At 37.1% G+C, this 26,697-nt stretch overlaps 1 protein-coding gene across 4 annotated transcripts in view; it reads right to left on the bottom strand.

Annotated features, from left to right (window-relative positions):
* NOL4 (nucleolar protein 4) overlaps window positions 1–26,697 on the bottom strand; it is a 450,364-nt gene that overhangs the window by 307,906 nt on the left and 115,761 nt on the right. For all 4 annotated transcript variants that reach the window (XM_061130798.1, XM_061130797.1, XM_061130799.1 and 1 more), the window contains 2 exons: window positions 5,466–5,577; window positions 4,092–4,204 (listed from right to left, as the gene is read on the bottom strand). In XM_061130798.1, the coding sequence (XP_060986781.1) occupies window positions 4,092–4,204; window positions 5,466–5,577 (225 nt within the window). The remainder of the gene's footprint in view (window positions 1–4,091; window positions 4,205–5,465; window positions 5,578–26,697) is intronic.

The raw sequence follows: 26,697 nt of genomic DNA, 5'->3' as shown, positions 1-26,697 counted from the left end.
TGACATCTTAGCATCAGTGAAGAAATTGCTATGGTCAGGAAACAGGAACATTCTAGCACACTAACAACGGGCATTCTGACCCTTAGGTCAGACCCAGGTATCTGGGTGTTCTTCCTCTATCAAAGGTTCTGACATTGTCTGGGTCTACCAAGGAGCCCTGAAAGTGAAAGTGAAGTCGCTCAGTAGTGTCCGACTCTTTGAGACCACATGGCCTGTAGCCTACCACGCTCCTCCCTCCATGGGATTTTCCAAGCAAGAGTACTGGAGTGGGTTGTCATTTCCATCTCCAGAGGATCTTCCCGACCCAGGGATTGAACCCGGGTATCCCACATTGTAGGCAGACACTTTACTGTCTGAGCCATTAATTTAGCAAGGAAATTCCACGCTGGGAGGTGTCTGGGCCATCAGCCACATAGACTTCTCCCAGCCACATGCCCTCTCTCGGGACATTATGCTTTCTCCAATTCTAAATTCTACGAAAAATCCAAAGCATCTGAAATAAATATTTATGTTCAAAGAAGAAAAAATAATAGAATTCAGTGCACACATACATGTTATCAATGTGCACCATATATGCACATATGTACACACATAGCTTGATGATATGAATATCCATTAAATATACTATATATATTGTCTCTAATATATTATTTTAGAGCACATTCTCTGGAGCCACACTGCCTGGATTCAGATCTATGCTCTACCACCTATTAGATGTGTTACCTTAAGCAAGTTACCTAACATTTCTGTGCCTCAGTTTCCTCACCTATAAAATGGGAATAATAAAAATAGTATCAACTTCATAGGGCTGTCTGATGATTGAGAGGCTATATTATACTTCAAGTAGTTAAAACAACATCAGATACATAATAAGCACAAAACTGTTTGATACTGTTATATAGAATATGTAATAAATTCAACAGTATGTAAGATTTATATTTATTATACATGAACACACACAAAAATGAACTTAAATGTAATGGTAAAGACAATCAATCTGTGTTTATAAAGTAGTTGTAGATACTTTATAAACAGTCTTTATAAAAGTGTTTATTATATGCACTACAAAGAGCTAGCTAGATGTAGTCTAGTAAAATATTATTTGCATGATAAGTGTATATGTGTGTGTGAGAGAGATTTGTATTTAATATGTGTGTGTGTGTATGTGTGTGCTCAATTGCTCAGGCATGTCTGATTCTTTGAGACCCCATGGGCTGTAGGCTGCCAGGCTCTTCTGCCCATGGGATTATCAAGGCGAGAATCCTGGAGTGGGTTCCCACTTCTTCCTCCAGGGGATCTTCCCCACCCAGGGATGAAAACCATGTCTCCTGGGTCTCCTGCATTGGCAGAAAGATTCTTTACCACTAGCACCACTTGAGAAGCCCCGATGTAAATGTGAAAGTGAAGGCACTCAGTTGCGTCTGACTCTTTGTGGCCCCATGGACCATATAATCCATGGAATTCTCCAGGCCAGAATACTGGAGTGTGTAGCGTTTCCCTTCTCTAGGGGATCTTCCCAACCCAGGGACAGAACCCAGGTTTCCCACATTATAGGTGGATTCTTTACCAACTGAGCCACAAGGGAAGCCAAAGAATACTGGAGTGGGTAGACTATTTCTTCTCTAGGGGATCTTCCCCACCCAGGAAGGTAACTGGGGTCTCCTGCATTGCAGGTGGACTCTTTACCGACTGAGCAATCAGAGAAGCTATATAAATGTATTAGGGAAGATATATAAATGTATCTACATGAAAAAAGTATGTGTGTGAGGCTATGTGTATGTTTAAAGAGAAACTAGATACAAAGAGTGACGCTGCAGTGTCTGTTCTATAGAATGGTTTATACGAACTGCACATTATGGCTGATCAAAGTAGCTAGTGTGACTAAAGAACTGAAAATTTAATTTTAGCTAATTTAATTTTGGTTAAATTTCAATATCCCTGTATGGGTAGAGGCTAAACCATGAAATAGTTGCAGATTCAACTATTTCTCATTGTTAGATATTTCCAATCATTACCGTTAGCAATGCAATAAACATCCTAATATGTCAATTGTTTTATATAGCAAATTCCTTAGTATAAATTTCTAGCCAAAGCATATAAACAACTTTTTAAAGTTTTAAATTAATTATTGCCAAACTCTCTCCCCAAAAGTCTGTTGTGGTTTAAATTCTCATCAATAGTTTGAAAGAAGGTTGATCTTACTTTGGATACAGTATTTTGTAATTTTAAAGGAACTCCCATTCCTGGCTGTCTTTATTTCTCTTACTAGCATTTAGTATCATCACACATACATACTTTCATCATTTATTTCCTTTATGGTCTGTCCCCCACCACCACTAGAAGATAAGCTTAATAAAGGCAAGGATTTTGTCAGTTTATTCACTGTTTATTTCCACTGCCATTAAGACTGACAATTACATAAGAAGGTACTCAATAAATATTGGTTAAGGTAATTGATTAAACATTTATTAAACTTAAATATAACTTACTACAAAAGGGATATCTCACTTGATTTCCATTTTTACAACTTATTTAACCACTTTTCTATCTTTCAATGATCACAATTTCCAAAATTTTGTAAGTAATATAATTCATCATTTAGCTAAATAGTTTTAAGACAATGTACACCCAAGGTAGAATTTTTTAAATCTAAGGATAAGAGTTGTTTTCCTAGTCCAATTATCATTTAAAAGAATCCATTTTTTTTTAATGTGAACTACTCAGGATTTTTTAGAAGCCAGAAGGACTTAGCATATGTGGGTTCTGCTGTCTCAAAGTTAATCTTACTCTTTGGCCTATTAATAAACATATCAATATATAAATGAGTTTCCTACAAATAATTTGACAGCTCTAACTAGTTTATGGGTTTTTAAAAAATGATTTTCAATTGTGTGATGAATCATGACAATAATATTTTCATTCTTGGCGATGGATAAATAGTAATATTTTCTTAACTGCTTTTCCTGTCTTTGAATGGCTTTATTATGAGTTAATTACTTATATATATCTATCTGATAATATGGAATCTGATATCACCATGGCACTAATACAGATGTTCTTAAAGAATATACTTTTCATAAAGTCTTTTGAGATAAAATAATTTTATAAATACAGTTTTGAGATTAAACCTGCTGACATAAAGAGGAAAATAAAAAACTTGATTTGAGCTTTATGAACAAAGTTAACCAAATAATTGTAAAAGAATTTAATACCTCACTAAGTAATGTTATACTTAAAAATAAGTATTTAACCACATTTCCTCTTCCAGAGAAATTTCAAAAAGGAGAGAATATATTAGCCTGAGAAACTATTTCTAATATAGATACTTTGAGTGTGTATATTAACTAATGGCTACTAACTAATTAAGAAGGATTTACCAAGCCACACTGTTAGAAGTATTTGGGGAATATACACAGGGTTTGTATACAACTTAGTCCCTGCTTTTGAGATACTTCAACCAAACTGGTTAGTTAATCAATATCTTGCAGAAGAATATTTAAAAAATATTCATTCTGTGTCTAATATATGCCAACAAGCTCATTGCCAGAATTTTACTATACAAATTAAATAAAATAACCTGAAACATCAAAACATTTCTAGTTAAGATGATTCAGAGAAGTATACAAATACACAGAATAATGGTTAATTGAAAAACAACTTTAAAATATACAAAAGATTTGGATGATTTGAAATGGTCATACTTGAAATACCTATGGAACTTAACTTTCTGATTTCCAGGTAAAATAGCCTTAATATTATAATTTCCCAGGATACACACTTATTTGGAATACTTTACCCTGAACTTCCCAGCACTTTACCAAGGTTAGTTCGATGGTAGGCTATGAAGGAAAATGAATCTTTGGGGAGAATGAACAAGTTTTCACACAATACTAAGGTGGATGTGGTCAGATAGGGAATCTGTTGACGACTAAAAATTTCTGCCTGTTTCTCCATCTGTGCAGTTCTACTGACATTTCTTTTATTAAAAAAATAAATTACTGTCTTCAAAATGGCATCATGCTTAATATGAGAGTCATGGTTATCAAGCTTCATTCTGACTTGTGATATAAGGGTAGATATTTTCATTTTACCTCATCTTGCTGTGAGTTTAGCAGCTGCAGTTTCATGTGCTTCATATAGGCCATGGTAATTGGCATGTTGTAGTCAATCATGCTGGTCACCAAAGTGGGAGGTTTTCCATTATCTGTAATAAAACATTTTTAATGGGTAATGAAAGTGATACAGTACTCTACCTGTAATTTCAGAATGATCTAGTTTGTTCAAATTGAAATAAGATGTAAGATACCAAGTGTTTAGGAGATTGGTAGCATTAGAGATGGAGCATAAATATATATATATATACACACACACACACACACACACACACACACATATATGTATATATATATATATATATATGATTGGCAAGGTTCAATAAAGGTGTTTGGGGACAAAATAGCACTACGGATAAACTGGTTATTTCTAACTACAAGGTGAGTTTTTTGATATCTTAGATAACAATGAGTGAAGCTAATATAGTGGTTAAACAAAATCATCAGTATTTTTGTATTTTTCTCCTTTGCTATACACATTTTTTTGGTCATGCCACTCAGCATGTGGGATCTTAATGCTCCAACCAGGGATTGAAGCCAAGGCAGGGCTTCCCTGGTGTCTCAGTCAGTAAAGAATCTGCCTGCAATGCAGGAGACTCAGGTTTGATACCTGGGTCAGGAAGATCCCCTGGAGAAGGGAATGGCTACCCACTTCAGTATTCTTGGCTAGAGAATTCCATGGACAGAGGAGCCTGGCAGGCTCTACTAACACTTTCACTTCTCACACTTGCAGTGGGAGCTCATAGTTTTAACCACTGGACCATCAGGGAAGTCCCCACACTTACTTTCTAAGTGGACCACATGAGGACCAAAAGGAAGCTTTTTATTTTTATATTTTGCCATTCTACTCATCCTCCAACACATGGGAATTGACTAGCTTCAATACAGCTTTGAGATTAACCTCTGTGAGAAACTCATATATTAGGAAAATAATCCAAATAATTTTTAATGAAAGCCAAAGCCAAACAGTAACTTCTCTATAAAAATTTTCAGTGAAAGAAAATCATTATTCATTACTTTTAGAAATAAGAAAATGATAAATTTAAAAGAACAGAGATGGAACATCAATTTCCTTGCTGAAGATACGTTAAAACACCATGAAATACACACAGTGGATGTAAATTAAAACATTATTATAGAACAAAAAGTATTTGCTACAGTCAAGACTGTCTTTCATTTGAAGAAGGGCATTGCATTGCTTTGTAAGTGGATTTACTGGTTCCTATTTGAATAAATGAGATGATTTGACTTGTTGAACTGTTTCATTCTACCACATTCTTCAAAAAATGTGGGCTATAAATTGCCATTATGAATAAAATTACTTGAAATCTCACTATTTGACACTGCGGCTACCTTTATGATCTGTTCCATCTGGGTTTAAATGCATTCTTTTCTGGCACTCTGAGCAGCTCATTAGAAATCGTGTCACCGCTTCTCTTGGTAGGAAGGCATAGCTCTCTGAAATCTGAAATGATTCACAAAACAGGGGTGTTACTATACAAACGGACTGGGCATGATTCAACAGAAGTGATCACTGTATTTCCAAATAAGACGCATTATTCCATAATGGCAGGAAGCACAATGAAAGCATGCACTGCATACCATGCATCATTTCAAGAAATATCTATCCAACTTGATTGCGTGTCTCTTAATAATCACTAAGAATGCGATGTGGAGGAAAAGGAGCCACATCTGGATGGAGATCTGTTTCTATTTCTGCATTTCTTTTAGGAAAAATAACCACAGGGTACAGATAGGTGAATTTTCCTTATTAAAATTGGCCCCATGGTTTTGGCAATTAAACTCATTGCTTGCACCATTAACATGGTATCCAATTTTACATATGCTTTTAAAAATTTAGCCCCAAGGAGAAACAATAAACTTTAGATTTTGCAGTAATAAGCAGGTCTTCATGATTGCTTTTTAAAGTATTTTCAGTAAAAATAAAAAAAATAATAATCTGAACAGAACTCATGTTATCTATTTGCTGCAGTGAATCATCCTTTCCACAGAAAATGACACACCTGGAATGCATTCTGGCCACCAATTTTTCATTTGTTATTTTACATCAGTTTTTCATAATCTATGTCACACTGAGGGTCAGAGCCACTTTTCCAGCACCCTACCCAGAGCTTCTCTTTTCAGAACCGTGATCTAGAGTCAAATTAAAAATCAATATTCTTATCAGTGATTCTTTAAATACTGACTTTTCAAAAACCAAGGTATTTCTCTCATCAAAGCAAAGATTCTGGAAGTGAAACTGACAGACTGCTAACCATCACTAAATAAAACCCGACGCTAACTCTGACAGGGCTGCTAGGGAGTCTGATTAGGGCATTAGTTTTCCACCATACTAACACTGACACTGGTCCATGAAATATGAGATAAGCAGGAGGAATAAATGAGTTGTAAATTAGATATAAGTGCCATAACAGTATCTCAGGTGCATGTAGAGCTGTTATGAACACTGATATATTTTAAGTTTGTAGAAAGGAAGGAAAATAGGCACCTTGTGTTCGACTGAGTACAAATCTGCACAGGTCCTTCCATGTTAACGGGGGAAACTTTTGCTTATCCAGGCTGCAGAAGGACCACAGCATCAAGAAAACCTCACATAATAAAATCCAAAATTATAAAGGGTATTTTACCCTGGATTTCATATGAAAATCAGTTTGCATCACTTAGCCTATCACTCTGACGCTCAGGGAAAAGAAGCCATAAGAATATCAAAGAGAAGAAATTAGTCTACAACTTAAAATAAGTCATGGATGATCCATACACAGGTAATTTACATTGAACTCTACTAGGATTAGACAAATGACACTCTGATTTTTAATATAACTATCATTTGTAAATTAAGATATTCAGATTAAAAAAAAACTTCCTTGTAATATAGGAATTGTGAGGAAAAAGAAGTAGAGAAATTTCAAAGTATTTCATCAGAATATATTATGTTAGTTATAAAGTAAAGAAACACATATATACAATTTAAATGTTCATTTTCATTCACACATTCTCTCTCTTCACACACACACACAAATTTTACTTTTATTCATCTATTTTTACAAAGGGAACTAACATTTTAGCCTAACTTAGTTATCTGATTAGAGATAATTTTTTTCTGACTCTAAAAATCTATTTTATAACAATTTGCAAGTTAAGTCTCTGCTGCATGCTTTGTCCAGACACTTCATATTTTAACACATATGGAGTTATAATCCACTGGAACTAATACATCTAACCAGTAAATTCATTAACAAGTAGGATTTGAGAAGAATGCTCCATTAATTTATTTTCAAAGAAGATTTCTATTAACGCTTTCCTCTTCTTACATAAAAGAGAAATCTTCAGTTGAAAAAAATAGCCAACTGGTGGAGTAAAAGAGATGCCGGGTTTGCTTCCACGGTCCTGATACTCTGCAATTTTCCCTTTTCTCAGTGTTAATAAAGCACTTGTGTAGAAATCCCATCTAGAGAGCTTTATCATTGACCTGATTCAATTGTATTATTTGTCCTAGCACTACCTAGTTCCAATTTTTAAAATCATTAATCATATTTAATATTTCTTTTGTACTTTTACTCTGAAAAACAAGTATCTGTTATGACCACAAATAAGTTATATAAGTTGATAAATATCTGTACATTTGTGAATGAAATAATAAAAATTCCTTCTGGTATCTGAGAAAAGGTATTTTACTAAGTATTGTATCACACTGATCTCTGTGGTATTATTCTGGGCACATCACTGTATGTTATGTAGGTGGACAAAATCCCCTCTTTGTAGGTGCTTTTTTTCATGTTCAGAACCCATTTTATAGGGGGACCTGCTGAGACACCCTACTCTCCTCAGACCTTGCCTACCCCACCTCACGCTCACCAGAGCCCAGGGACCTCGGAGTCTTCTGAGGCACAGGGAGAAGAGACCCTCAGAATAGGCTCTTCAAGTCTCACACTCATTTCTGAAGGAATATTTCTCCTGCCATGATGGTGAAGAGGGAAAATTCTTCCTTTTCCTTTTTCTAGAATCTTTCCTCTGCAGCCTCTTTGAAATTAAGGGTCCTAGGCAGCCTCCACTGACACGGTTCTCATACAGTGAGGAGACGTCCTTTAAAAGTTCTAAAATTATGGTACATTTGAATAATTACATTTTTATTTTAATAATTACAATTAAAGCCCATAATGAAATACTGCACTTGACCATGTCAATATCCTTTCATAACCCCATTCAGAGATTACACAGACAGTCTACACGAAGTCTCCTGAACTTTTGAGGCCTGAGCTAAATGCTCCTATGGCCCTTGCCCTGATGAAAGGGTCTGCTTCTGTGAATGTTTAAATGTTAAATCAACTTTAAACAGATGTTCATAAACAGAGATAAAACTCAGGGATGTATTCTTCTAGGCTGTATATCCATCAAAATCCTAAGTATGTAAAAACAGGTGCAAATCAAATCTAGAAGGGACAGAAATTGAAAAATATTTTGATTCATATACTTGAAATACCGTTCTACTCACTATAATTAATGATATAAAACACTATGTCATTCATAAATGTCTATTTCCTTGACCCATTTTCCAAATCTAATCACTTCTCTTTTTCTAGGACAGAAATCAGACTTTGAATATATGGTACAGAGCATTTCTAGAACACTAGTGAGGATGATATTCATTTGAAAATTCATTCTTAGAAACATCTTTATAACTGGGAAAGATAGAGTATATTTCCTTAGAATTGGTTTATCAACACAGAAATGCTGCATCTTGTTAGTAATAAGAAGCAAAACATCACTTGAATGGATATTAGTCTTGTTCCTTCTGAATGAAACACTAAAACAACAATAACAGCAACAAGACTGCCACATGACAAGTCATATATATTGCCAGTAACAGAAATAAACTTCCAAAGGAAGGACTAGCACAGAGTCATATTGAATCTTACAAACTAATGACCTCACACTATTCATCATGTAAATAATTATGAGGCATCTCTTTCTTAGAAATATTATTTTCTGTAAATCCAGACTTGTTTTCTTAGATTTATATATTGCTTTTCACTGAGTTTTGTATCCATTATTTTAGGTAGTGGCTAAACAAGATTTTATACTAATTTCTTCATAAGAGGATCCACTGGTATAAGAGGTTAAATAAACTTCCACTGTTACACAAGAGAGGGCAAAGCAAAGAGCTGGAACTTGAAACTGGATCTCTCAGTCCTGGTCTATTTCCATACGCTGAAGGGACCATGGTGGGCTCATCCAACAGACAGGTTAGACAAATGCATAGGTCCAAGGAAAGCAGGAACCTCAAAATAGATTTTCAAAAATTTGATATTGTAAAAAAAGAAAAAGCCCAACTGAATCCTAACCCCAAAGTGTTACCAAAGTCAGGACTTGGGAACTTCTGTTTTTTTTCCTACTATCACTGCTGTATTTTTTTATTATAAAGTATTATTATAGCTACAAAGCTCTATAGATATACATACTAAGTTTTAAAATTAATTCTATTTTTTTTTTCAAACTATTTTCCCGTTTAGGTTACTACAGAATATTGAACAGAACTCCCTGTGCATACAGTAAGTCCTTGTCAGTTACCCATTTTAAATATATTTAAAATGTATCTCTTTTAAATATTCCTTCAACTTGAGTTGTGGCTAAAGATTTGTAAGATTCATTGAAGCTTTTTATCTATTTTTTTCTAAGAAAGGCAGGCTGCCACATGCAGCGCCTCATTTGGTGTGTCTGGAGTCTTGTAAGCTTGCCTATCCTACATTCTCCTACAAATGGACCTTGGGAGCCTGTGGGGAGGGTCTGGAAGGACAGCACAGCTACTCTTTTACCCTTGACCCAAGAATGATCCTTTATCAGGGAAGGTCATGCTCTTCAGTTGAACACGCAGTTTCAAGAGGGAGGCACCTGGAGTGGTGAGGAAGGATGGATACACCCACCTAGTCAGCCAGATCAGTTGAATCAACCCTGGCGATCAATGGGGTGACAGGTGTCATAGACAAATAGCCCTCACACCCTGTTTTTTCCTATTTTTTAACTTCAAATTAGCTATGGTTGAGTGGTGGGGATGTTGTGGCAGCTTTTTTCATTGCTTATCACTTCTAAAGACTTTAATTCATCTGTGTATTAGACAACATTGAAAGTGTCTTCAATAAGAACATTATATTCTAAGTCCGTTAAGACTAGAACTCATCAGGAATGCAGAAAATAATAAATTTTATTAGCATTCTAAGAAGTATAAATCCCCTCTTCAATTTAAAAACATGGTAATACTTCTACATAAAAATAACTGAACTGTAGCAGCTATGGATGGACAGCATTTAGAACCAAGATACTATGATATTAGTAATCTAATGATAAACCTATCCACCTGAAGAGGATCTAATTATTAAGTCTCGTAAGGGGCATTGCTATTGATCTTACACACTTGTGGGTTAAAATATAAAACGTAAAAAAACTATCAGGAACTTATTTCTGAAAAGTTTACCGACAAATACTGTAGTTGAAGGGAGGATGAACATTTTTACCTTGCCAATGTCCCTGCCTTTGTGAAGGAAGAAGAAACAGTAGTTTTTTAAAATCCAACAATTATAAAACCAACGGCAGTTCCCAAGTGCCACTCACCTTCCCCTCAAAAGCTTATTAAGGTAAAACTATAACTTATTCAAAAGAACTGAAATTTTAAAAGTCAATCACAGTTAAATGAGTGTCCAAATCTCATAAATTTGATAATATACATAATTCTTAAAGTCTTGTTACATTTACTTTGGAATAGCTCGGTTTTATATTCAGAAATAAATCTCCTTTCTTTGTGGGAGCTGACTATATGGGTAATGTGAAATTAGAAAAATTTTGAAATTGATTACTCAAAATAATTTGATAATAAACTGTTATATTTGAAATGGTAACCAATAAGGACCTACTGTACAGTGCAGGGAACTTTGCTCAGTGTTATGTGACAGCCTGGATGGGAGGTGAGTTTGTAGGAGAACAGATACTTGTATGTGAATTAACAATCACAGCATTGTTAATCAGCTATACTTCAATACAAAATAAAAAGTTAAAAAATTAAGAGCTTAGTACAAGTCAAAAAATTTTAAAAGAAAATCAATAATTGAATAAAAACTGTCGGTTTGCTATACTTTTTCAGATTGTGTGAGTCACAATTACACAATCCAAGGTTATCTCATTAACTTGAGCCATGAGGTTTTTCAAATTAACAGCAAAATTGATAACAGACAAAAATTATTTTAACAGGACTGTTTGTCCTGTCCTTCTTGCCCAGTCCTATGAATTCTAATTTTAACTGTGTTGAATTTCCAAGCATTTTCAATAGAAAGGTCCTCCAAACCGACTCAGCTTGTCCCTAAACCTGCAATTCTTTGGCTCCTGAAATGGCAGAGAATTGACAGTTCTCTAAATTAGGGTTCTTGTTAACTCTGTGACGACTTTTATTTTCTTTGGCTATTTTACACAAAAGGAAATGCTTTCCTAAAATTCTATTATGTGTGTGTTTCCCATTAATTGGGTACTTAATAATGAATATACTAAGCAAGAATTCTATATGGAGTTTATCATTTAATGCTCACAACAGTCCCAGGGATAGATGACTATCATCACCATTATCATCTCTGTTTAACAGACGAGGAAACTAAGCTTCAGAGAGGTTGTATAATTTATCAAAAGAGAAGAGACAAGCTCTGGGTTCAGAGCCTACCTTTTATTCAGTTTTGATCACCACATTTTACAGCCTCTTCTGGTCATCAGTATTAAAAATGAAAGAGAGAGACTGTCTCATCCGTAAGAGTTAGAATATTAACCTCACAGCATAGGTTAATTACACTAAAATGTTTATAATGTTCCCTGGAGTGAGGTTCTTTATAAGTATAAAATGCTCTGACTGGTTTGCGGTGACCCTTTGGAATATAAGGGCCAGTCAAGGGCTCTGTACCTTGTCTCAGGTTACAGAGTTCCACAAGAAACACATCAGACTGCAGAAACAATACAGAACTCCACCTGGAGGAAATTAACTGGCCATCTGTTCTGTTCCTACAGAACTGAGGCTATGTAATGGCTTTGTCATAATGCAGGAATATTGTAACAGCCTGCAACTAAATGCAGAGGAGGTCCATTTTTAATAGAATGTACAAGAAGCAGTTCCTTCTTCCCTGTGGATCAAATGGTAAAGAATCTCCCTGTGATGCAAGAGACAGGGTTTGATCCCTGGGTCAGGAAGATCCTCTTGAGAAGGGAATGGCAATCCACTCCAGTAGTCTTTCCTGGAGAATTCCATGGACAGAGAAGCCTGGCGGGCTACAGCTCATGGGGTCGCAAAGAGTCTGACACAACTGAGCAACTAATACACACAAGAAGGAGCGTAAGTAACGTATTTCTAAAGAAATAAGACTGTAATTGTACAAAGACATTCACCAGTAGAGAAGCTATTGTTGGTTTAAGATTTGAACCTAACACATGAGCTAAAATAGAGACGTCGCTTGACATGGGTAAATCATGAGCATTAGCAAACAAAAAATGCTAAAATCAAAGGATTTATCAACCAGAATCACACCATTTTGTCCTAAGTTCACTAAGGTCTTAGCAAAAATAATCAGAATTAATGTTACTAAATGTTAGTAATTTGGAAAAATAGTAGGCAACTGCTGAATTTCATTGTTAAGTAACATTACTCCACAGCTTGATGCCTTTGTAAACAGTGTGCTCCATTTCAGACACTGAATTTTAGAGCAAAATAAAGTTGGTTTAATCTCACTACTTTTGAAATTACCTTCTCCACATTAGCTTTATAAAGTGAATTTTTAAAAAAAGAAATAACACCTTTATTTCACTGGAATAATAACACTAGAATTTTTTTTTTTTTTTTGGTCAAGTATCATACAGTAAACCCATGGAAGAACTCGCCTTCGGGGCCCAATATTTAACATTCTCTTCTGTGAAATTCTTGAGATCATGTATAAAGAAACAGTCTCCTAATGACATTTATCATAACCGTATTGTGATATTTAATGTTTAATATTGTGATATTTTGGGCTTCCCTGATGGCTCAGTTGGTAAAGAATCCACCTGCAATGTCGGGAAGATATCCTAGAGAAGCGATAGGGTACCCACTCCAGTGCTCTTGGGCTTCTCTTGTGGCTCAGCTGGTAAAGAATCCTCCTGCAATGCAGGAGGCCTGGGATCAATCCCTGGGTTAGGAAGATCCCTTGGAGAAGGAAAAGGCTACCCACTCCAGTATTCTGGCCTGGAGAATTCCATGGAATGTATAGTCCATGGGGTTACAAAGAGACAGAGTTGGACATGACTGAGTGACTTTCATTCACTTCATTCATTATGATATTTTATCACATACCATGTGCATTTACATAACTGCATAATGAAGATGTAGAAAATTTATTTTTTAAAACTAATAAAATTAAAATGTAATTGAATAGAGTCTATAAATCCAAATACTCATATGGATCAGGATCTCATATGCCCTGATTCAAAAAGACACCACAGTCCAGAGAGAACCCTATCTGAGGAAGGAAAATCTTGTTTATGGGCATTATCTCCAGTTCAACAAGGGCCACTCTATCTGGTTTACACACTGTATATTTTTGAATACATCTAAAGAGAGGGAATTAGGAAAAAAAATATGTATGTCTATATACACACATATAGCATATACATATAAAGCTTCAGTTCAGTTCAGTCGCTCAGTCGTGTCCGAATCTTTGCCACCCCATGAACTGCAGCACGCCAGACCTCCCTGTCCATCACCAACTCCAGGAGTTTACTCAAACTCATGTCCATCGAGTCGGTGATGCCATCCAGCCATCTCGTCCTCTGTTGTCCCCTTCTCCTCCTGCCCCCAATCCCTCCCAGCACCAGGGTCTTTTCCAATGAGTCAACTCTTTGCATGAGGTGGCCAAAGTACTGGAGTTTCAGCTTCAGCATCAGTCCTTCCAACAAACACCCACGACTGATCTCCTTCAGGATGGACTGGTTGGATCTCCTTGCAGTCCAAGGGACTCTCAAGAGTCTTCTCCAACACCACAGTTCAAAAGCATCAATTCTTCTGCGCTCAGCTTTCTTCACAGTCCAACTCTCACATCCATACATGACCACTGGAAAAACCATAGCCTTGAGCAGACGGACCTTTGTTGGCAAAGTAATGTCTCTGCTTTTCAATATGCTATCTAAGTTGGTGATAACTTTTCTTCCAAGGAGTAAGCATCTTTTAATTTCATGGCTGCAATCACCATCTGCAGTGATTTTGGAACCCCCAAAAAATAAAGTCTGACACTGTTTCCACTGTTTCCCCATCTATTTCCCATGAAGTGATGGGACCAGATGCCATGATCTTAGTTTTCTGAATGGTGAGCTTTAAGCCAACTTTTTCACTCTCCTCTTTCACTTTCATCAAGAGACTCTTTAGTTCCTCTTCACTTTCTGCCATAAGGGAGGTGTCATCTGCATATCTGAGGTTATTGATATTTCTCCAGGCAATCTTAATTCCAGCTTGTGCTTCATCTAACCCAGCATTTCACATGATGTACTGAAGTTAAATAAGCAGGGTGACAATATACAGCCTTGATGTATTCCTTTTCCTATTTGGAACCAGTCTGTTGTTCCATGTCCAGTTCTAACTGTTGCTTCCTGACCTGCATACAGTTTTCTCAAGAGGCAGGTCAGGTGGTCTGGTATTCCCATTTCTTTCAGAATTTTCCACAGTTTATGGTGATCTACACAGTCAAAGATTTTGGCATAGTTAATAAAGCAGAAATATACATTTTTCTGGAACTCTCTTGCATTTTGATGATCCAGCGAATGTTGACAATTTGATCTCTGGTTCCCCTGCCTTTTCTAAAACCAGCTTGAACATCTGTAAGTTCACAGTTCATGTATTGCTGAAGCCTGGCTTGGAGAATTTTGAGCATTACTTTACTAGCCACTATAGCCTTTGGCCCAGACACTTTTACAGATGTGTTCTGAAACTATAAAGTCTATCCAATTGTTTTCTTACATTTATTTGAGTTTCCTTTTATTCAGCTCATGCATGAGAAAAGATAAACAGTGAACATCATTATACTTCTATGGAGGAACTTCTGGATCAAGGGAGTGGCACACGGAAATAGTCTCACAAAGGTGAAGATATTTTTCACCTAAACATTGAACAAATATCTGTTAAACGCATAGGCACTAAAATTATCCCTGAATACTTCTAGGTATGGTTCTATACCACTAATACACAGGGCCATATTAAATAATTGAAATCACCTGTTGGTAATTGCTTCACAATCCAGACATGATGGAACCTCCAGATGTACAAGCTGGATTTAGAAAAGGCAGAGGGACCAGAGATCAAATTGCCAACATCCACTGGATCATAGAAAAAGCAAGGGAATTCCAGAAAAACATCAACTTCTGCTTCATTGACTATGCTAAAACCTTTGACTGTATGGATCACAACAAACTGGAAAATTCTTCAAGTGATGGGAATACCAGACCACCTTACTTGCCTTCTGAGAAACCTGTATACAGGTCACGAACTGGACATGAAACAAAGGACTGGCTCAAATTTGGGAAAGGAGTACTTCAAGGCTGTATATTGTCACCCTGCTTATTTAACTCATATGCAGAGTGCAACATGTGAAATGCCAGACCGGATGAAGCTCAAGCTGGAATCAAGATTGCTGGGAGAAATATCAATAACATTATATGTGCAGATGACACATTCCTAATGGAAGAAAGTGAAGAGGAACTAAAGAGCCTCTTGTTGAAGGTGAAAGAAGAGAATGAAAAAGTTGGCTTAAAACTCAACATTCAAAAACTGAAGATCATGGCATCTGGTCCCATCACTTCATGGCAAATAGATGGGGAAAAAATGGAAACAGTTACAGAGTTTATTTTCCTGGGCTCCAAAATCACTGTGGACAGTGAGTGTCGCCATGAAATCAAATAATGTTTTGTCCTTTGAAGAAAAGCTATGACATACCTAGAGAGTGTATTAAAAGGCAGAGACATCACTTTGTTGACTAAGGTCCCTATAGTCAAAGCTATGGTTATTCCAGTAGTCATGTATGGATGTGAGAGTTTTGACCATTAAGAAGTCTGAGCATCAAAGAATTGATGCTTTCTAACTGCAGTGCTGGAGAAGACTCTTGAGAGTCCCTTGGACAGCAAGGAGATGAAACCAGTCAACCCTAAGGGAAAGCAGTCCTGAATATTCATTGGAAGGACTGATGCTGAAGTTCCAATACTTTGGCCACTTGATGTGAAGAGTCAACTCACTGGAAATGATGCTGATGTTGGGAAGACTGAGGGCAGGAGGAGAAGGAGGTGACAGAGGATGAGATGGCTGATGACGTCATTGACTCAGTGGACATGAATTTCAGCAAACTCTGGGAGACAGTGAAGTTGAAAGGAAAACCTGGCGTGCTGCAGTCCCTGGGGTCTCAAAGAGTCAGAAACAACTGAGCTACTGAACAACAAATAGTCAATCATTGTAGTCACCTGTTGGTAATTTTTTGGCTAACTTTAATGTGATTCAAAAAAATTCTTTGATCAGGAATCAACATAAATGCTCTCAGGTAAAAAGTATATTCATAGCAGCTTAATCAGTTAAACAAAAAGGCAGACCTTTTTCTTGTCTGACCAAATTTTCATTTACTCTGACCCTCAACAATTTTTGCTTCCAAACCCTAACTGCCATTTCAGCAAGACTTCCTATTATATTGTATCTATTTGACCTCTATACATCTGTTAAATAACCAACTGAATTCCGGTGCCTTAACATCCTCAGTATCAAAACTGGGATGCTGCCAGGTTTGCACTTTAGCCACCCCTCACCCCAAACTCTCTCCTGCCCCCTGGTGTTAGGTTCTCAACTTTTTGGTTGGATTCTTATCAATCCCATAGTATTGATTTTACTACACTCTGATACTGTTATTGGGGCTTCCCTGATAGCTCAGTTGGTAAAGAATCTGCCTGCAATGCAGAAGACCCCGGTTCGATTCCTGGGTTGGGAAGAGCCGCTGGAGAAGAGAGAGGCTAGGCTACCCACTCCAGTATTCATCAATTACTCCAATATGCCTTTTTCAGTTCATATCACTGTCTACTATCTCCTTTGTTCTTCTCTGATCATTTTCTATATTCAATCATCACACCCATTTATCAGGTTCTCTTGTCTTTTTCATTTAGTTAAGGGATGGCCCAGTCAGGAATATCTTGAGTTGATTTTTAAATATGATTAAGATTCCAAGGGGCTTCCCAGGTGGCACTATCAGTAAAGAACCCTCCTGCCAAAAAAGGAGACAAAAAAGGAGATGCAGGTTCAGTCCCTGGGTTGGGAAGAGCCCCTGGAGGAGGACACAGCAACCCACTCCAACATCCTTGCCTGGAGAATCCCATGGACAGAGGAGCCTGTGGGGCTACAGTCCATAGGGTTGCACAGTCAGACATGACTGAAGTGACTTAGCATACAAATGTTGCTAGATAAAATACAACATTCACAATTAAATGTGAATTCCAGATAAACATGTGATATTGGGAACAACATATTAATATTATTGTTAATCTAAAATTCAAATATAACTGGGCATTCTGTATCTTTATTTGTTAAATCTGGCAACCTTGTAGGGTACATTTAACTGAGATGAATGAAAATATGGGTTAGAGCCCAAAGATAATTTTAAATGTGGAACAAATTGTTGTGCCAGGAAGATCTAAGAATATATCAAGAGCAGAAGTGAGAAGCAGGGTAGGTGGAAGTGATTACTGGGCATCTGCAGGCAATCTGAAATCACAGTGCTCATTGAAAGCAATGTTTTCCAACTTTTTAGACCAACAGCCCAGGCAGAAACGTATTTTACATCATAAGCCAGAACATATACACATTTCTACAGTAAAACAGATCATTTATATTCTCTTCTATTTCATTTTTTAAAAGTTATCACAACTCACTACATTCACTTGAAAATCCACGAATGGGTCATGATACATAATGTGAAAAATACTGGTCTAAAGCACAGGAATGCAGTCTATCAGTCCAAAGACATTTGCTGTGGTGTTGAGAGAAGATGGTGGTTATGTGGTCAAGTTTAAAAGGAAGGTTACAAATTCAAAGGAGGTCTAAAGCGGGCAAGACTATTCTTAGTCAGTTCAGGTCAAACTTTAGACAGCTAAAAGCCAGTTGGAAATCTGAAGCAAATGCTTCAGATGAAGGGCAAGGGGAATAAAAATTGAATCAAGTGTAGTCTATCCTCCAGGGATGGCAAAACGGTACAAGTACAAGGTAAGAGGCAAAGGCAGTAAACTTGGGCAGAGGGACAGAAATATACTATATGATGAAAAGAAACAAGAGGAGGAAAATAGAGAGGTCACACCCTTCTAGGACAACATCGGATGACCTGAGCATGACATCACGGTACATTAGCAAATCAAGATGCAGGCAAACAAAAAATAAAAATGATCTAATTATAGCTAATTCATTTTTATAAGAAATAGTTTTTGCTCCACTGATTATACTTAAAATTTAGCTATACTGCTTTGCAGAAAAGAACTTTCTTTTCTATTTTTTATCTTTATTACAATGATGAACATCTTTAACTTGGAGTTGTATTTTTGCAATAATTAAAATAGCCATGAACTGTGCAAATGTGACTACAGCAAAAAGAGTCCAATAAACTGGAATTATATTTCCAAAGTTGTGGGTAGTGTTTCTGTGTTTCCTCTTATGTTAGAATATCTGGCTATTAAGGAACAGATTGTCATAACAGAGAATCTTTATATTAGATGAAAACAAAAATGAGCAGATGGACACTAAAAAAGTTTTTCTCCATACATGGTTCCTAAAAGTAAAATAAAGAGAATCCCTAACTGTTGCATGTAAATAAAATGACTCTGCACAGCAAATGTTTATTCAGTGACTTGCAGCATGAATAGCTTCATTAAATATACAATTACACACATGGAAGTGTGGGGAAATTGACTTCTATCTTCTTTGATATATCAGTGTTTTTGCTGGGACTTAGGGGAGAACAAGCTGAATTCAACTTTTTTGGTCCAGAATTCAGTGGCATGGTCAAGCTCTCATGGGTTCCTGTTTCAGCTACCTTGGTTAAAGTTTACCCTTACTCAGCCCTGCGAGGCAGAGGGATGGCAGTACTTCTTTTAAAACAAGTAGTCAAGAATACTGCTGCCACAGTCACCCAAAACAGTCAAGATTTAGCCATGTTAGGAGAAACAGAGAAAAATGGAGACGCTTAGGCTTCACTTTACTAAGGAGAGCCACGAGTCACACAACCCTCACGTTGTTGTTCAGTTGTTCAGTCATGTCCGACTCTTTGTGACCCCAGGGACTGCAGCATGCCAGGCTTCCCTGTCCTTCACCATCTCCCTAAATTTGCTCAAACTCAAGTCCATTGAGTCGGTGATGCCATCCAACCTTCTCATCCTCTGTCACCCCCTTCTCCTCCTGCCCTCAGTCTTTCCCAGCATCAGGGTCTTTTCCAATGAGTCAGTTCTTCGCATTAGGTGGCCAAAGGATTGGAGCTTCAGCCTCAGTCCTTCCAGTGAATATTCAGGACTGATTTCCTTTAGGACTGACTGGTTTGATTTCCTCGCAGCCCAATGCACTGTCAAGAGTCTTCTCCAACACCACAGTTCGAAAGCGTCAGTTCTTCGGTGCTCAGCCTTCTTGATGGTCCAACTCTCACATCCACACATGACAACTGGAAAAACCATAGCTTTGACTATAGGGACCTTTATCAGCAATGTGAGGTCTCCACTTCATATGTCTATGCAATGTGCAGAGTCCGTGAGGAGTTCAGAGGATTTAGGGCATCAGTCACTCGTCTCCTTGCGTGGTCCTGCAATAAAACATTCTCTGCTCCAGCATTTTGGTTTCTTTGGCCTCACTGTGTGTCAGGCACACCAAGGTGACTTTTGAAAACAAGGAATAACTAGAACTGTGTTGCTGGAACTTAGCACTCAGGGGTTAAGGATAAATCTTGGAGTACTTGGGGCAATGCCATCTGTCTGGCCCCGAAGTCTGTAGTGCCCTACTGAGAAATAATGTTTTAGATTGTACAGATAACTATGCAAGCCAATGGATACATTTCATATACCAAATCACAGTGCCCAGAAATGCCTAAAAATATTTGAACACCAAATGCAAAAAAATCTGGTCCAAATTACAATTCTTAGAATCCGTTTTTTTCATGGTTCACCTCCTTTCCGATTGCTGGGGCCAAGGAACAAAGCCATGCTCAACCATGGCTGTGTTATGGCCAGAGGACATTCCCAGAAAAATGAATGGGGAGGAGAGGGTGAGGAGGAGAGCAGATGAACGAAGAAAAAAAAAAACAGGAAAAGGCTATCACTTGTTACTTATAAAATGACTAAAACTGTTGTAGATGAAGTTAGTGAATAGCACTTTCAATTCTGGAAAAGTCATGAATGAAAACATGGGTGGATGTTTTCCATGGGCCACTGAGGACATAGATGATACAAAGAAAGAGGTTGCTCAACATCTAATTAGTAGACAAAAAGGCATTTATGGCATCTGTCCCCTCACAAACAATTCTGAATTTTTAGAGACTATCATGTTTCTATTTACCCCACTACGTATAATATCATGTTGGGACCAATGATTACCTTTACACCTTTACATACATAAATACTTATGAGCCTCAAAACAACCCTACAATTAACACATGCAAAAACTGCATGCATAAAACTTACCTAATCAGGATTTAAACTCGAGTCTAGCTGACATCAAAGGTGGCACCGTGTTCTTTCTATTACCTCATACCAGTAATAGTCCATGTCCTAGTCTTCTTCCCTATTATATTTTACCCCAATTAAATATGTATTTAAATAAGCATCCATGTGCATATACTGTAAGAAATTCAGGAGCTTTTATTTCTGACATCATCACAGTGTCCAGGAAAACCTAAACCTCTGGATGTGGCTTGAAAAGCTGCACTGGCACATTTTCACCACAAGGGTGCACTGAAGTAGCAATTTATCAAGCTGGACATAAAGAATGATGTTTCTCAAAAGGGTTAATTCCTTTGCAAGGAATATATCTACTCACAATAACACAAAAAGTATCAATGACAGACTTTGTGACATTAGTTGATGATAAACTGGTTTGGATGAGTTCTTTAAATATTTTGATGGTCTCAACTACCTAAAAGAAATTTCCTGAGTATCAAGGGTTTTTACTCTTATTCTGCCCACCTGGGCTAATTCTCACTAGGGCTGTATAAGAAATAAATCAATTCTGACAAATGAATGAACATTATTATTCTGTTTTAGAATCGCTATTTAATAACTCTAATTGGCAGGCCACTGATTTACTTTTTCCTTCCGAGTTGGTTTTATGTATCTGCCTGCCTGTGCTTAGTCTGAGTAATTTTGAGTTATCAAAAATAATGAGTGTTCCTACATGAAAGTTAGGTTTAACATTGTGTGTGTGTGTGTGTGTGTGTGTGTGTGTGTGTGTGTGTGTGTGTGTGTGTGTGTGTTTAGTCACTCAGTTGTGTCTGACTGTGACCCCATGGACTGTAGCCCACCAGGTTCCTCTGTCCATGGAATTCTCCAGGCAAGAATACTGGAGTGGGTTGCCATTCCCTTCTCCAGGAGAATCTTCCCAACCCAGGGAGGGAACCCAGGTCTCCTGCATTGCAGGCAGATTCTTTACTGTCTAAGCTGCCAAGGAAGCTCTAAAGTTATGTGCCTGTGCTTAAGTCACTCAGTCTTGTCTGGCTCTTTGTGACCCCATGGACTGCAGCCCGCCAGGCTCCTCTGTCCATGGGGATTCTCCAAGCAAGAATACTGGAGTGGGTAGACATGCCCTCCTCTAGGGGATCTTCCCAACCCAAGAATCAAAGCCAGGTCTCCCACATCGCAGACGAATTCTTTACCATCTGAGCCACCAGGGAAGCCCAATATTACGTGTACCATGTTTAAATTCGGTAGTTGTTTTCAACACTCAGCAATCACCTTCATAAAACCTCTACACCTGGGGAGGGGATATGTGGATATGGTTCTGCATCTGATGAGAAATAAACCAATGTGTGAAAATGTAAGTGATGTGTTTATACCTTGCCTCAAAGATGATAGCGTAATTAAATGGAGCATCAAAGCTTTCCCTGAAAAACAAAGGGGGCACATGGGTTAAATAACTGCTACCTTATTCAGAGCCTGCAAAACGGCAGAAATCCAGGGCGCTGTTCAAGTCAATATGAACTGTGTAGTGCAGGGTCTTTAGAGCCATGGGCCACAGCTCTGGTCTTATTATCTCCATTTATAGTTAACATCTTTGTACTACTTAGTTGGTATCAAAAATTCAAGGACTTCACAGAGACAAGGGGAAATTTTTCCTTCAACATGCATTTATGGAAAACCATGAGATGGTCCTTTTACTAAGCTGAGACTATACAGTAATAGGAGAGATGGATATGGCCCCCCACCATTAGGGACTTCACCATTTTTTTTTTTTAACTTTGACTCTAGCTATAAATAAAGGGGGAAAAAAAAGAAGGAAAATTTTGCTACTTTCAGCAACATGGATGGACTTGGAGGGCATTATGTTAACTGAAATAAGTCAGACAGAGAAAGACAAATACTGTGTGATATTACTTATGTGTGGAATCTAAAATATACAACAAACTATTGAATATAACAAAAAAGAAGCAGACTCATAGATAGAAAAAACTAGTGGTTACTAGTAGGGAGAATGAGGGGCAAGGGACAAACTACTGGGTGTAAGATGGATTCAAGGATATATTGTACAATATGGAAAATAAAAGCAATATTTTGTAGTAACTGTAAATGGAAAGTAACCTTTAAAATTGGATAAAATAAACAAGAGGAATCACACAAAAGTACCATAAAATAGTTATAACTGAGTGAGTTTTAAAATAATAAAATATGTTTTTAGGTCACTGACTTAATATATAACAGAATCACTGAGTTCTATATTAACAAATGTCTATAAAATATATTTGAGTTTGGAATAATTTTAAACTTTTTCCTACTTCTATTTGATACCCCAAACAATTGCTTATTTAAGCCATTTCGGTGTGTGACAACAAAGAGAAATAAACAATGTCATCTGCATAAAAAAGACAGGGACTTATATCTGTTTAACTGCTGTATTATTTTGCTTTTTTTTTTTTTTTAACATTAGGTCCATGAAGAGTGTTTACAGACATAAAATTAATTCCAAGCCCCAGAGAATATTTTCTTCAATCCTTGGCCTCAGAAACACCCTATATATGCACTTGGATCTGTGTTAGCAAAAGGAAGACATCACAATAGTAAAAGGGTGTCTGAGGAGGGACACAGGAACACAGCTTGTTGATATTCTATCCGTAAATCACGACGAGGAAGTTCCTCCACTGAGAAATCTACTTAATGTTCATAGTTTTTAATCTAATACTTTTTATTTCAAAACAACACTCTCATCTTTTACAAATATTTTATAAAGAGAAATAGGTGGGGTTTGCAGAGGCTTTTCATCCTCATTTTGACACCATGGACTTCCCAGGTGGCGCTCATGGTGAAGAACCCACCTGCCAAAGCAGGAGACACAAGAGACGCAGGTTCGATTCCTAGAGGAAGCATGGCAACCCACCCCAGTATTCTTGCATGGAGAATCCCATGGACAGAGGGGCCTGGCAGGTTAAAGTCCATGGGGGTCACATGAAGTCATACATGACTGAAGTGACCGAGCATGCACACACTTGATAACATGAGCTCTCAACGTCTATACAATACATGCCAAAGACTACCCATGATGCCGCACTAGGACTCATACAAAAATCAGGGTGACTGTGCTACTTGGGACATTAGTAGGTTTATCTATGGCACGTCACACATTTCTTGCCTACCTGTTCTTCAGCTGAACCCAGCTATACATGAGAGACAAACACATTCACAAAATGATCACACAAAATGTCAATGACTGCTAGCAGCCTAATATATTCTCTAGCTTCTCTTGCCGGAGGCTATGTGAAATCCATATAAAGACACAGAGGCCAATGGTTTAAACCAAAGAAATTAAATTCTAATTATAAATTTAAGGCACTGTGATAGGGAAGGGAAGTGATATTCAGAGATCAAGGTCTTCCTGACACTAATCACAGAAAGAGCTATAACCCCCTATTTCAGTAGTGTCTCAGCCTATCGGACTATAAGTCAAGCAAGACTGATGGTTACAGGATCATTTATGTTTACAATGAAATTTGAGGTGTGATCACATCTGTTGCATTGTAGCTTAAAATCACATTATAAATTTAGTAACGGCCTGCTCACCACATGATTCAGATTACTGCAAAAAATTTAACAAAATGGAGAGCAGTGAAAATCTGCTGACACTTGAGAGTCATTTTTTATCCCCTTTCTTATTTGATCACTATTTTAAAAAAGAAGTCTAATGACTACAGAGACTTCTCATGATTATTATTATCATTATTACTATTTATGAGAGCTCTCTAGACGATAATAAAGCCAAAATCTTCTCTATCTCTGCTATGCTCATCAGCCAATCTGCTTTATCAAGAGCAGGAGGCATTTTCCTGTTTGAACACTTCTTGTGCCAGCCAACTTGTTCACTTTGGTACTATTTTCCTTGTCTCCTCATACAGTAATGGCTCCACACGTACTGTGAAAATTGCTCTAATTCCTTCAGAGTTGGAAGAAAATAGAAATATATCCCCCTCATTTCACATGTGCAAAAACTGTGGCCTAAGTCAAACAGAGGGTAGATAAATTGCTAGGAACTCTCAGAACTTTAGTTTAGTGTGGTGTTTTTTTTTTTTTGGACAGTAAAATGGTTGCAACTTTTGGTCATTCCTCTTATTCTCAATTGACATGAATTCTGAGAATTTTGACATAACAAACTAGCCCAAACAGTGCAAGTTAAAATATCCCACTTAGCAGTAAAGGCACCAAACCAATAGATATTAATAAAAAAAAGAACAGGATAAAAATGATGCTGCTTGGTTTTAAGGTTAAGTGTTATGGGACCTGAAAAAAATAAATACTTTTCCTTTCTAAAGTCAGAATAGGAATACAGACATCATGGCTCATATATTATTTTTCTATAGTATGTCCCCGAATGTTGTTATTGTTCAGTCACTCAATCATGTCTGATTCTTTGCAACCCCATGGACTGTAGCCCACCAGACTTATCTGCTTATTCACAAGCAGATATTGAAATATTGAAATATTCACAAGCAAATATTGAAAGTAAATTCTTTAAAGAGAGTCAGTTTTAAAATTTTTCAGAAAAGTAATTGAAAATTAATGTAAGACTGGAACCTGGGAAGAAGCAAATAACTGAAATTCTCATAAACATCATCTAGCAGGAAAGGTCCTAAACAAAGGGATCCTGGCTTACTTCCATTCTTCCCTTCAGCCTGGTCAAACTCTGGATAACAGTTATGCTGTGGACTGTCCGAGACTGTGACATTTATAAGATGTACACAAAATAATGCCTCAGTTATGACTTTTCCTCTCTTTCCCAACGTGGAGGCATTGGGGCAAGCAGAGGAAAGTACATCCATAACTATAATTAAGACAAGGATGGAGCTATGTTGATTGTCCTGCCTGTCCTTCTACCTGGTACAAGACTAGTGATCGGATAAAGGAGAAATACCATTATTCAAAAGTTGACCACAAGGCAAGCGCTTCATGAATATTAATTGATTTATTTTACCATGCCATGCACATCATTATCCCTCTAAACAGGAGGGGAAAAAGTAAATAAGTGGCCCACAGAGGCACAGAGAGGAAGTACTAAATTTGAAATTTAAAACTGAGTTTGCCTGGCTTCTGGTCTACTTTCTTGGAGCTGTAGCATATGCTTTCCATTCAGAACTAAATGAATGCAATTATTGGTAGCTATATATGTGAGTAATACGTGTAAACTTACTGTTTCACACCACAAGTTACATGTATGTAACTTGTGCATATTTTTACACGTATATATGCAGACTGTTCTCTGTACTGAAAACACTGACTTTTCTCACTAGTTCCTGTATTTCCACCACTTACTTTTATTTTAGCAAGAAAGAACTTTGAAATTTTATCCTTTAATTGGGCTCTAACTAAAGACACCTTTCTGGGAAGCCAACTGTGCTTTAGCCTGTGACAAAATGCAAGAGATAAAAGACAACCGGAGAAGAGCTGTGTTTCCTGAAGGTGGAATTCAGACAATAGTTAAGGACTTCAGAATTCAGAAAAGTTAAGGACTAGAAGATAGCTGCCTGCATTCATGATTTTTTTTAAACAACGTTACACAATTAATTTTGAAGTCACTTTCCAAACTGCTAAGTATACTTGCATTCAGTCTTAGGAGAAAGATATATTTAAGTTCAAATATAAGTGATATCTGAATGATTCACACTTCTTCCCTACTCTGTTAATGTATATCATCAACTCAAAAATACTAAAGGAAACACATTCAATGTACCAGTAAAGGTTTATACAAAGAGACAAATGAAAGGGAAAAAATACCTAAAAGACACTAGACTTCAACAATGACTAAAAAAATTATTTTTGATAGCCT

This window comes from Dama dama, chromosome 27 (assembly GCF_033118175.1).
Source record: "Dama dama isolate Ldn47 chromosome 27, ASM3311817v1, whole genome shotgun sequence".
Classification (NCBI taxonomy): domain Eukaryota; kingdom Metazoa; phylum Chordata; class Mammalia; order Artiodactyla; family Cervidae; genus Dama; species Dama dama.
This window is presented reverse-complemented; position numbering and strand designations above follow the sequence as displayed.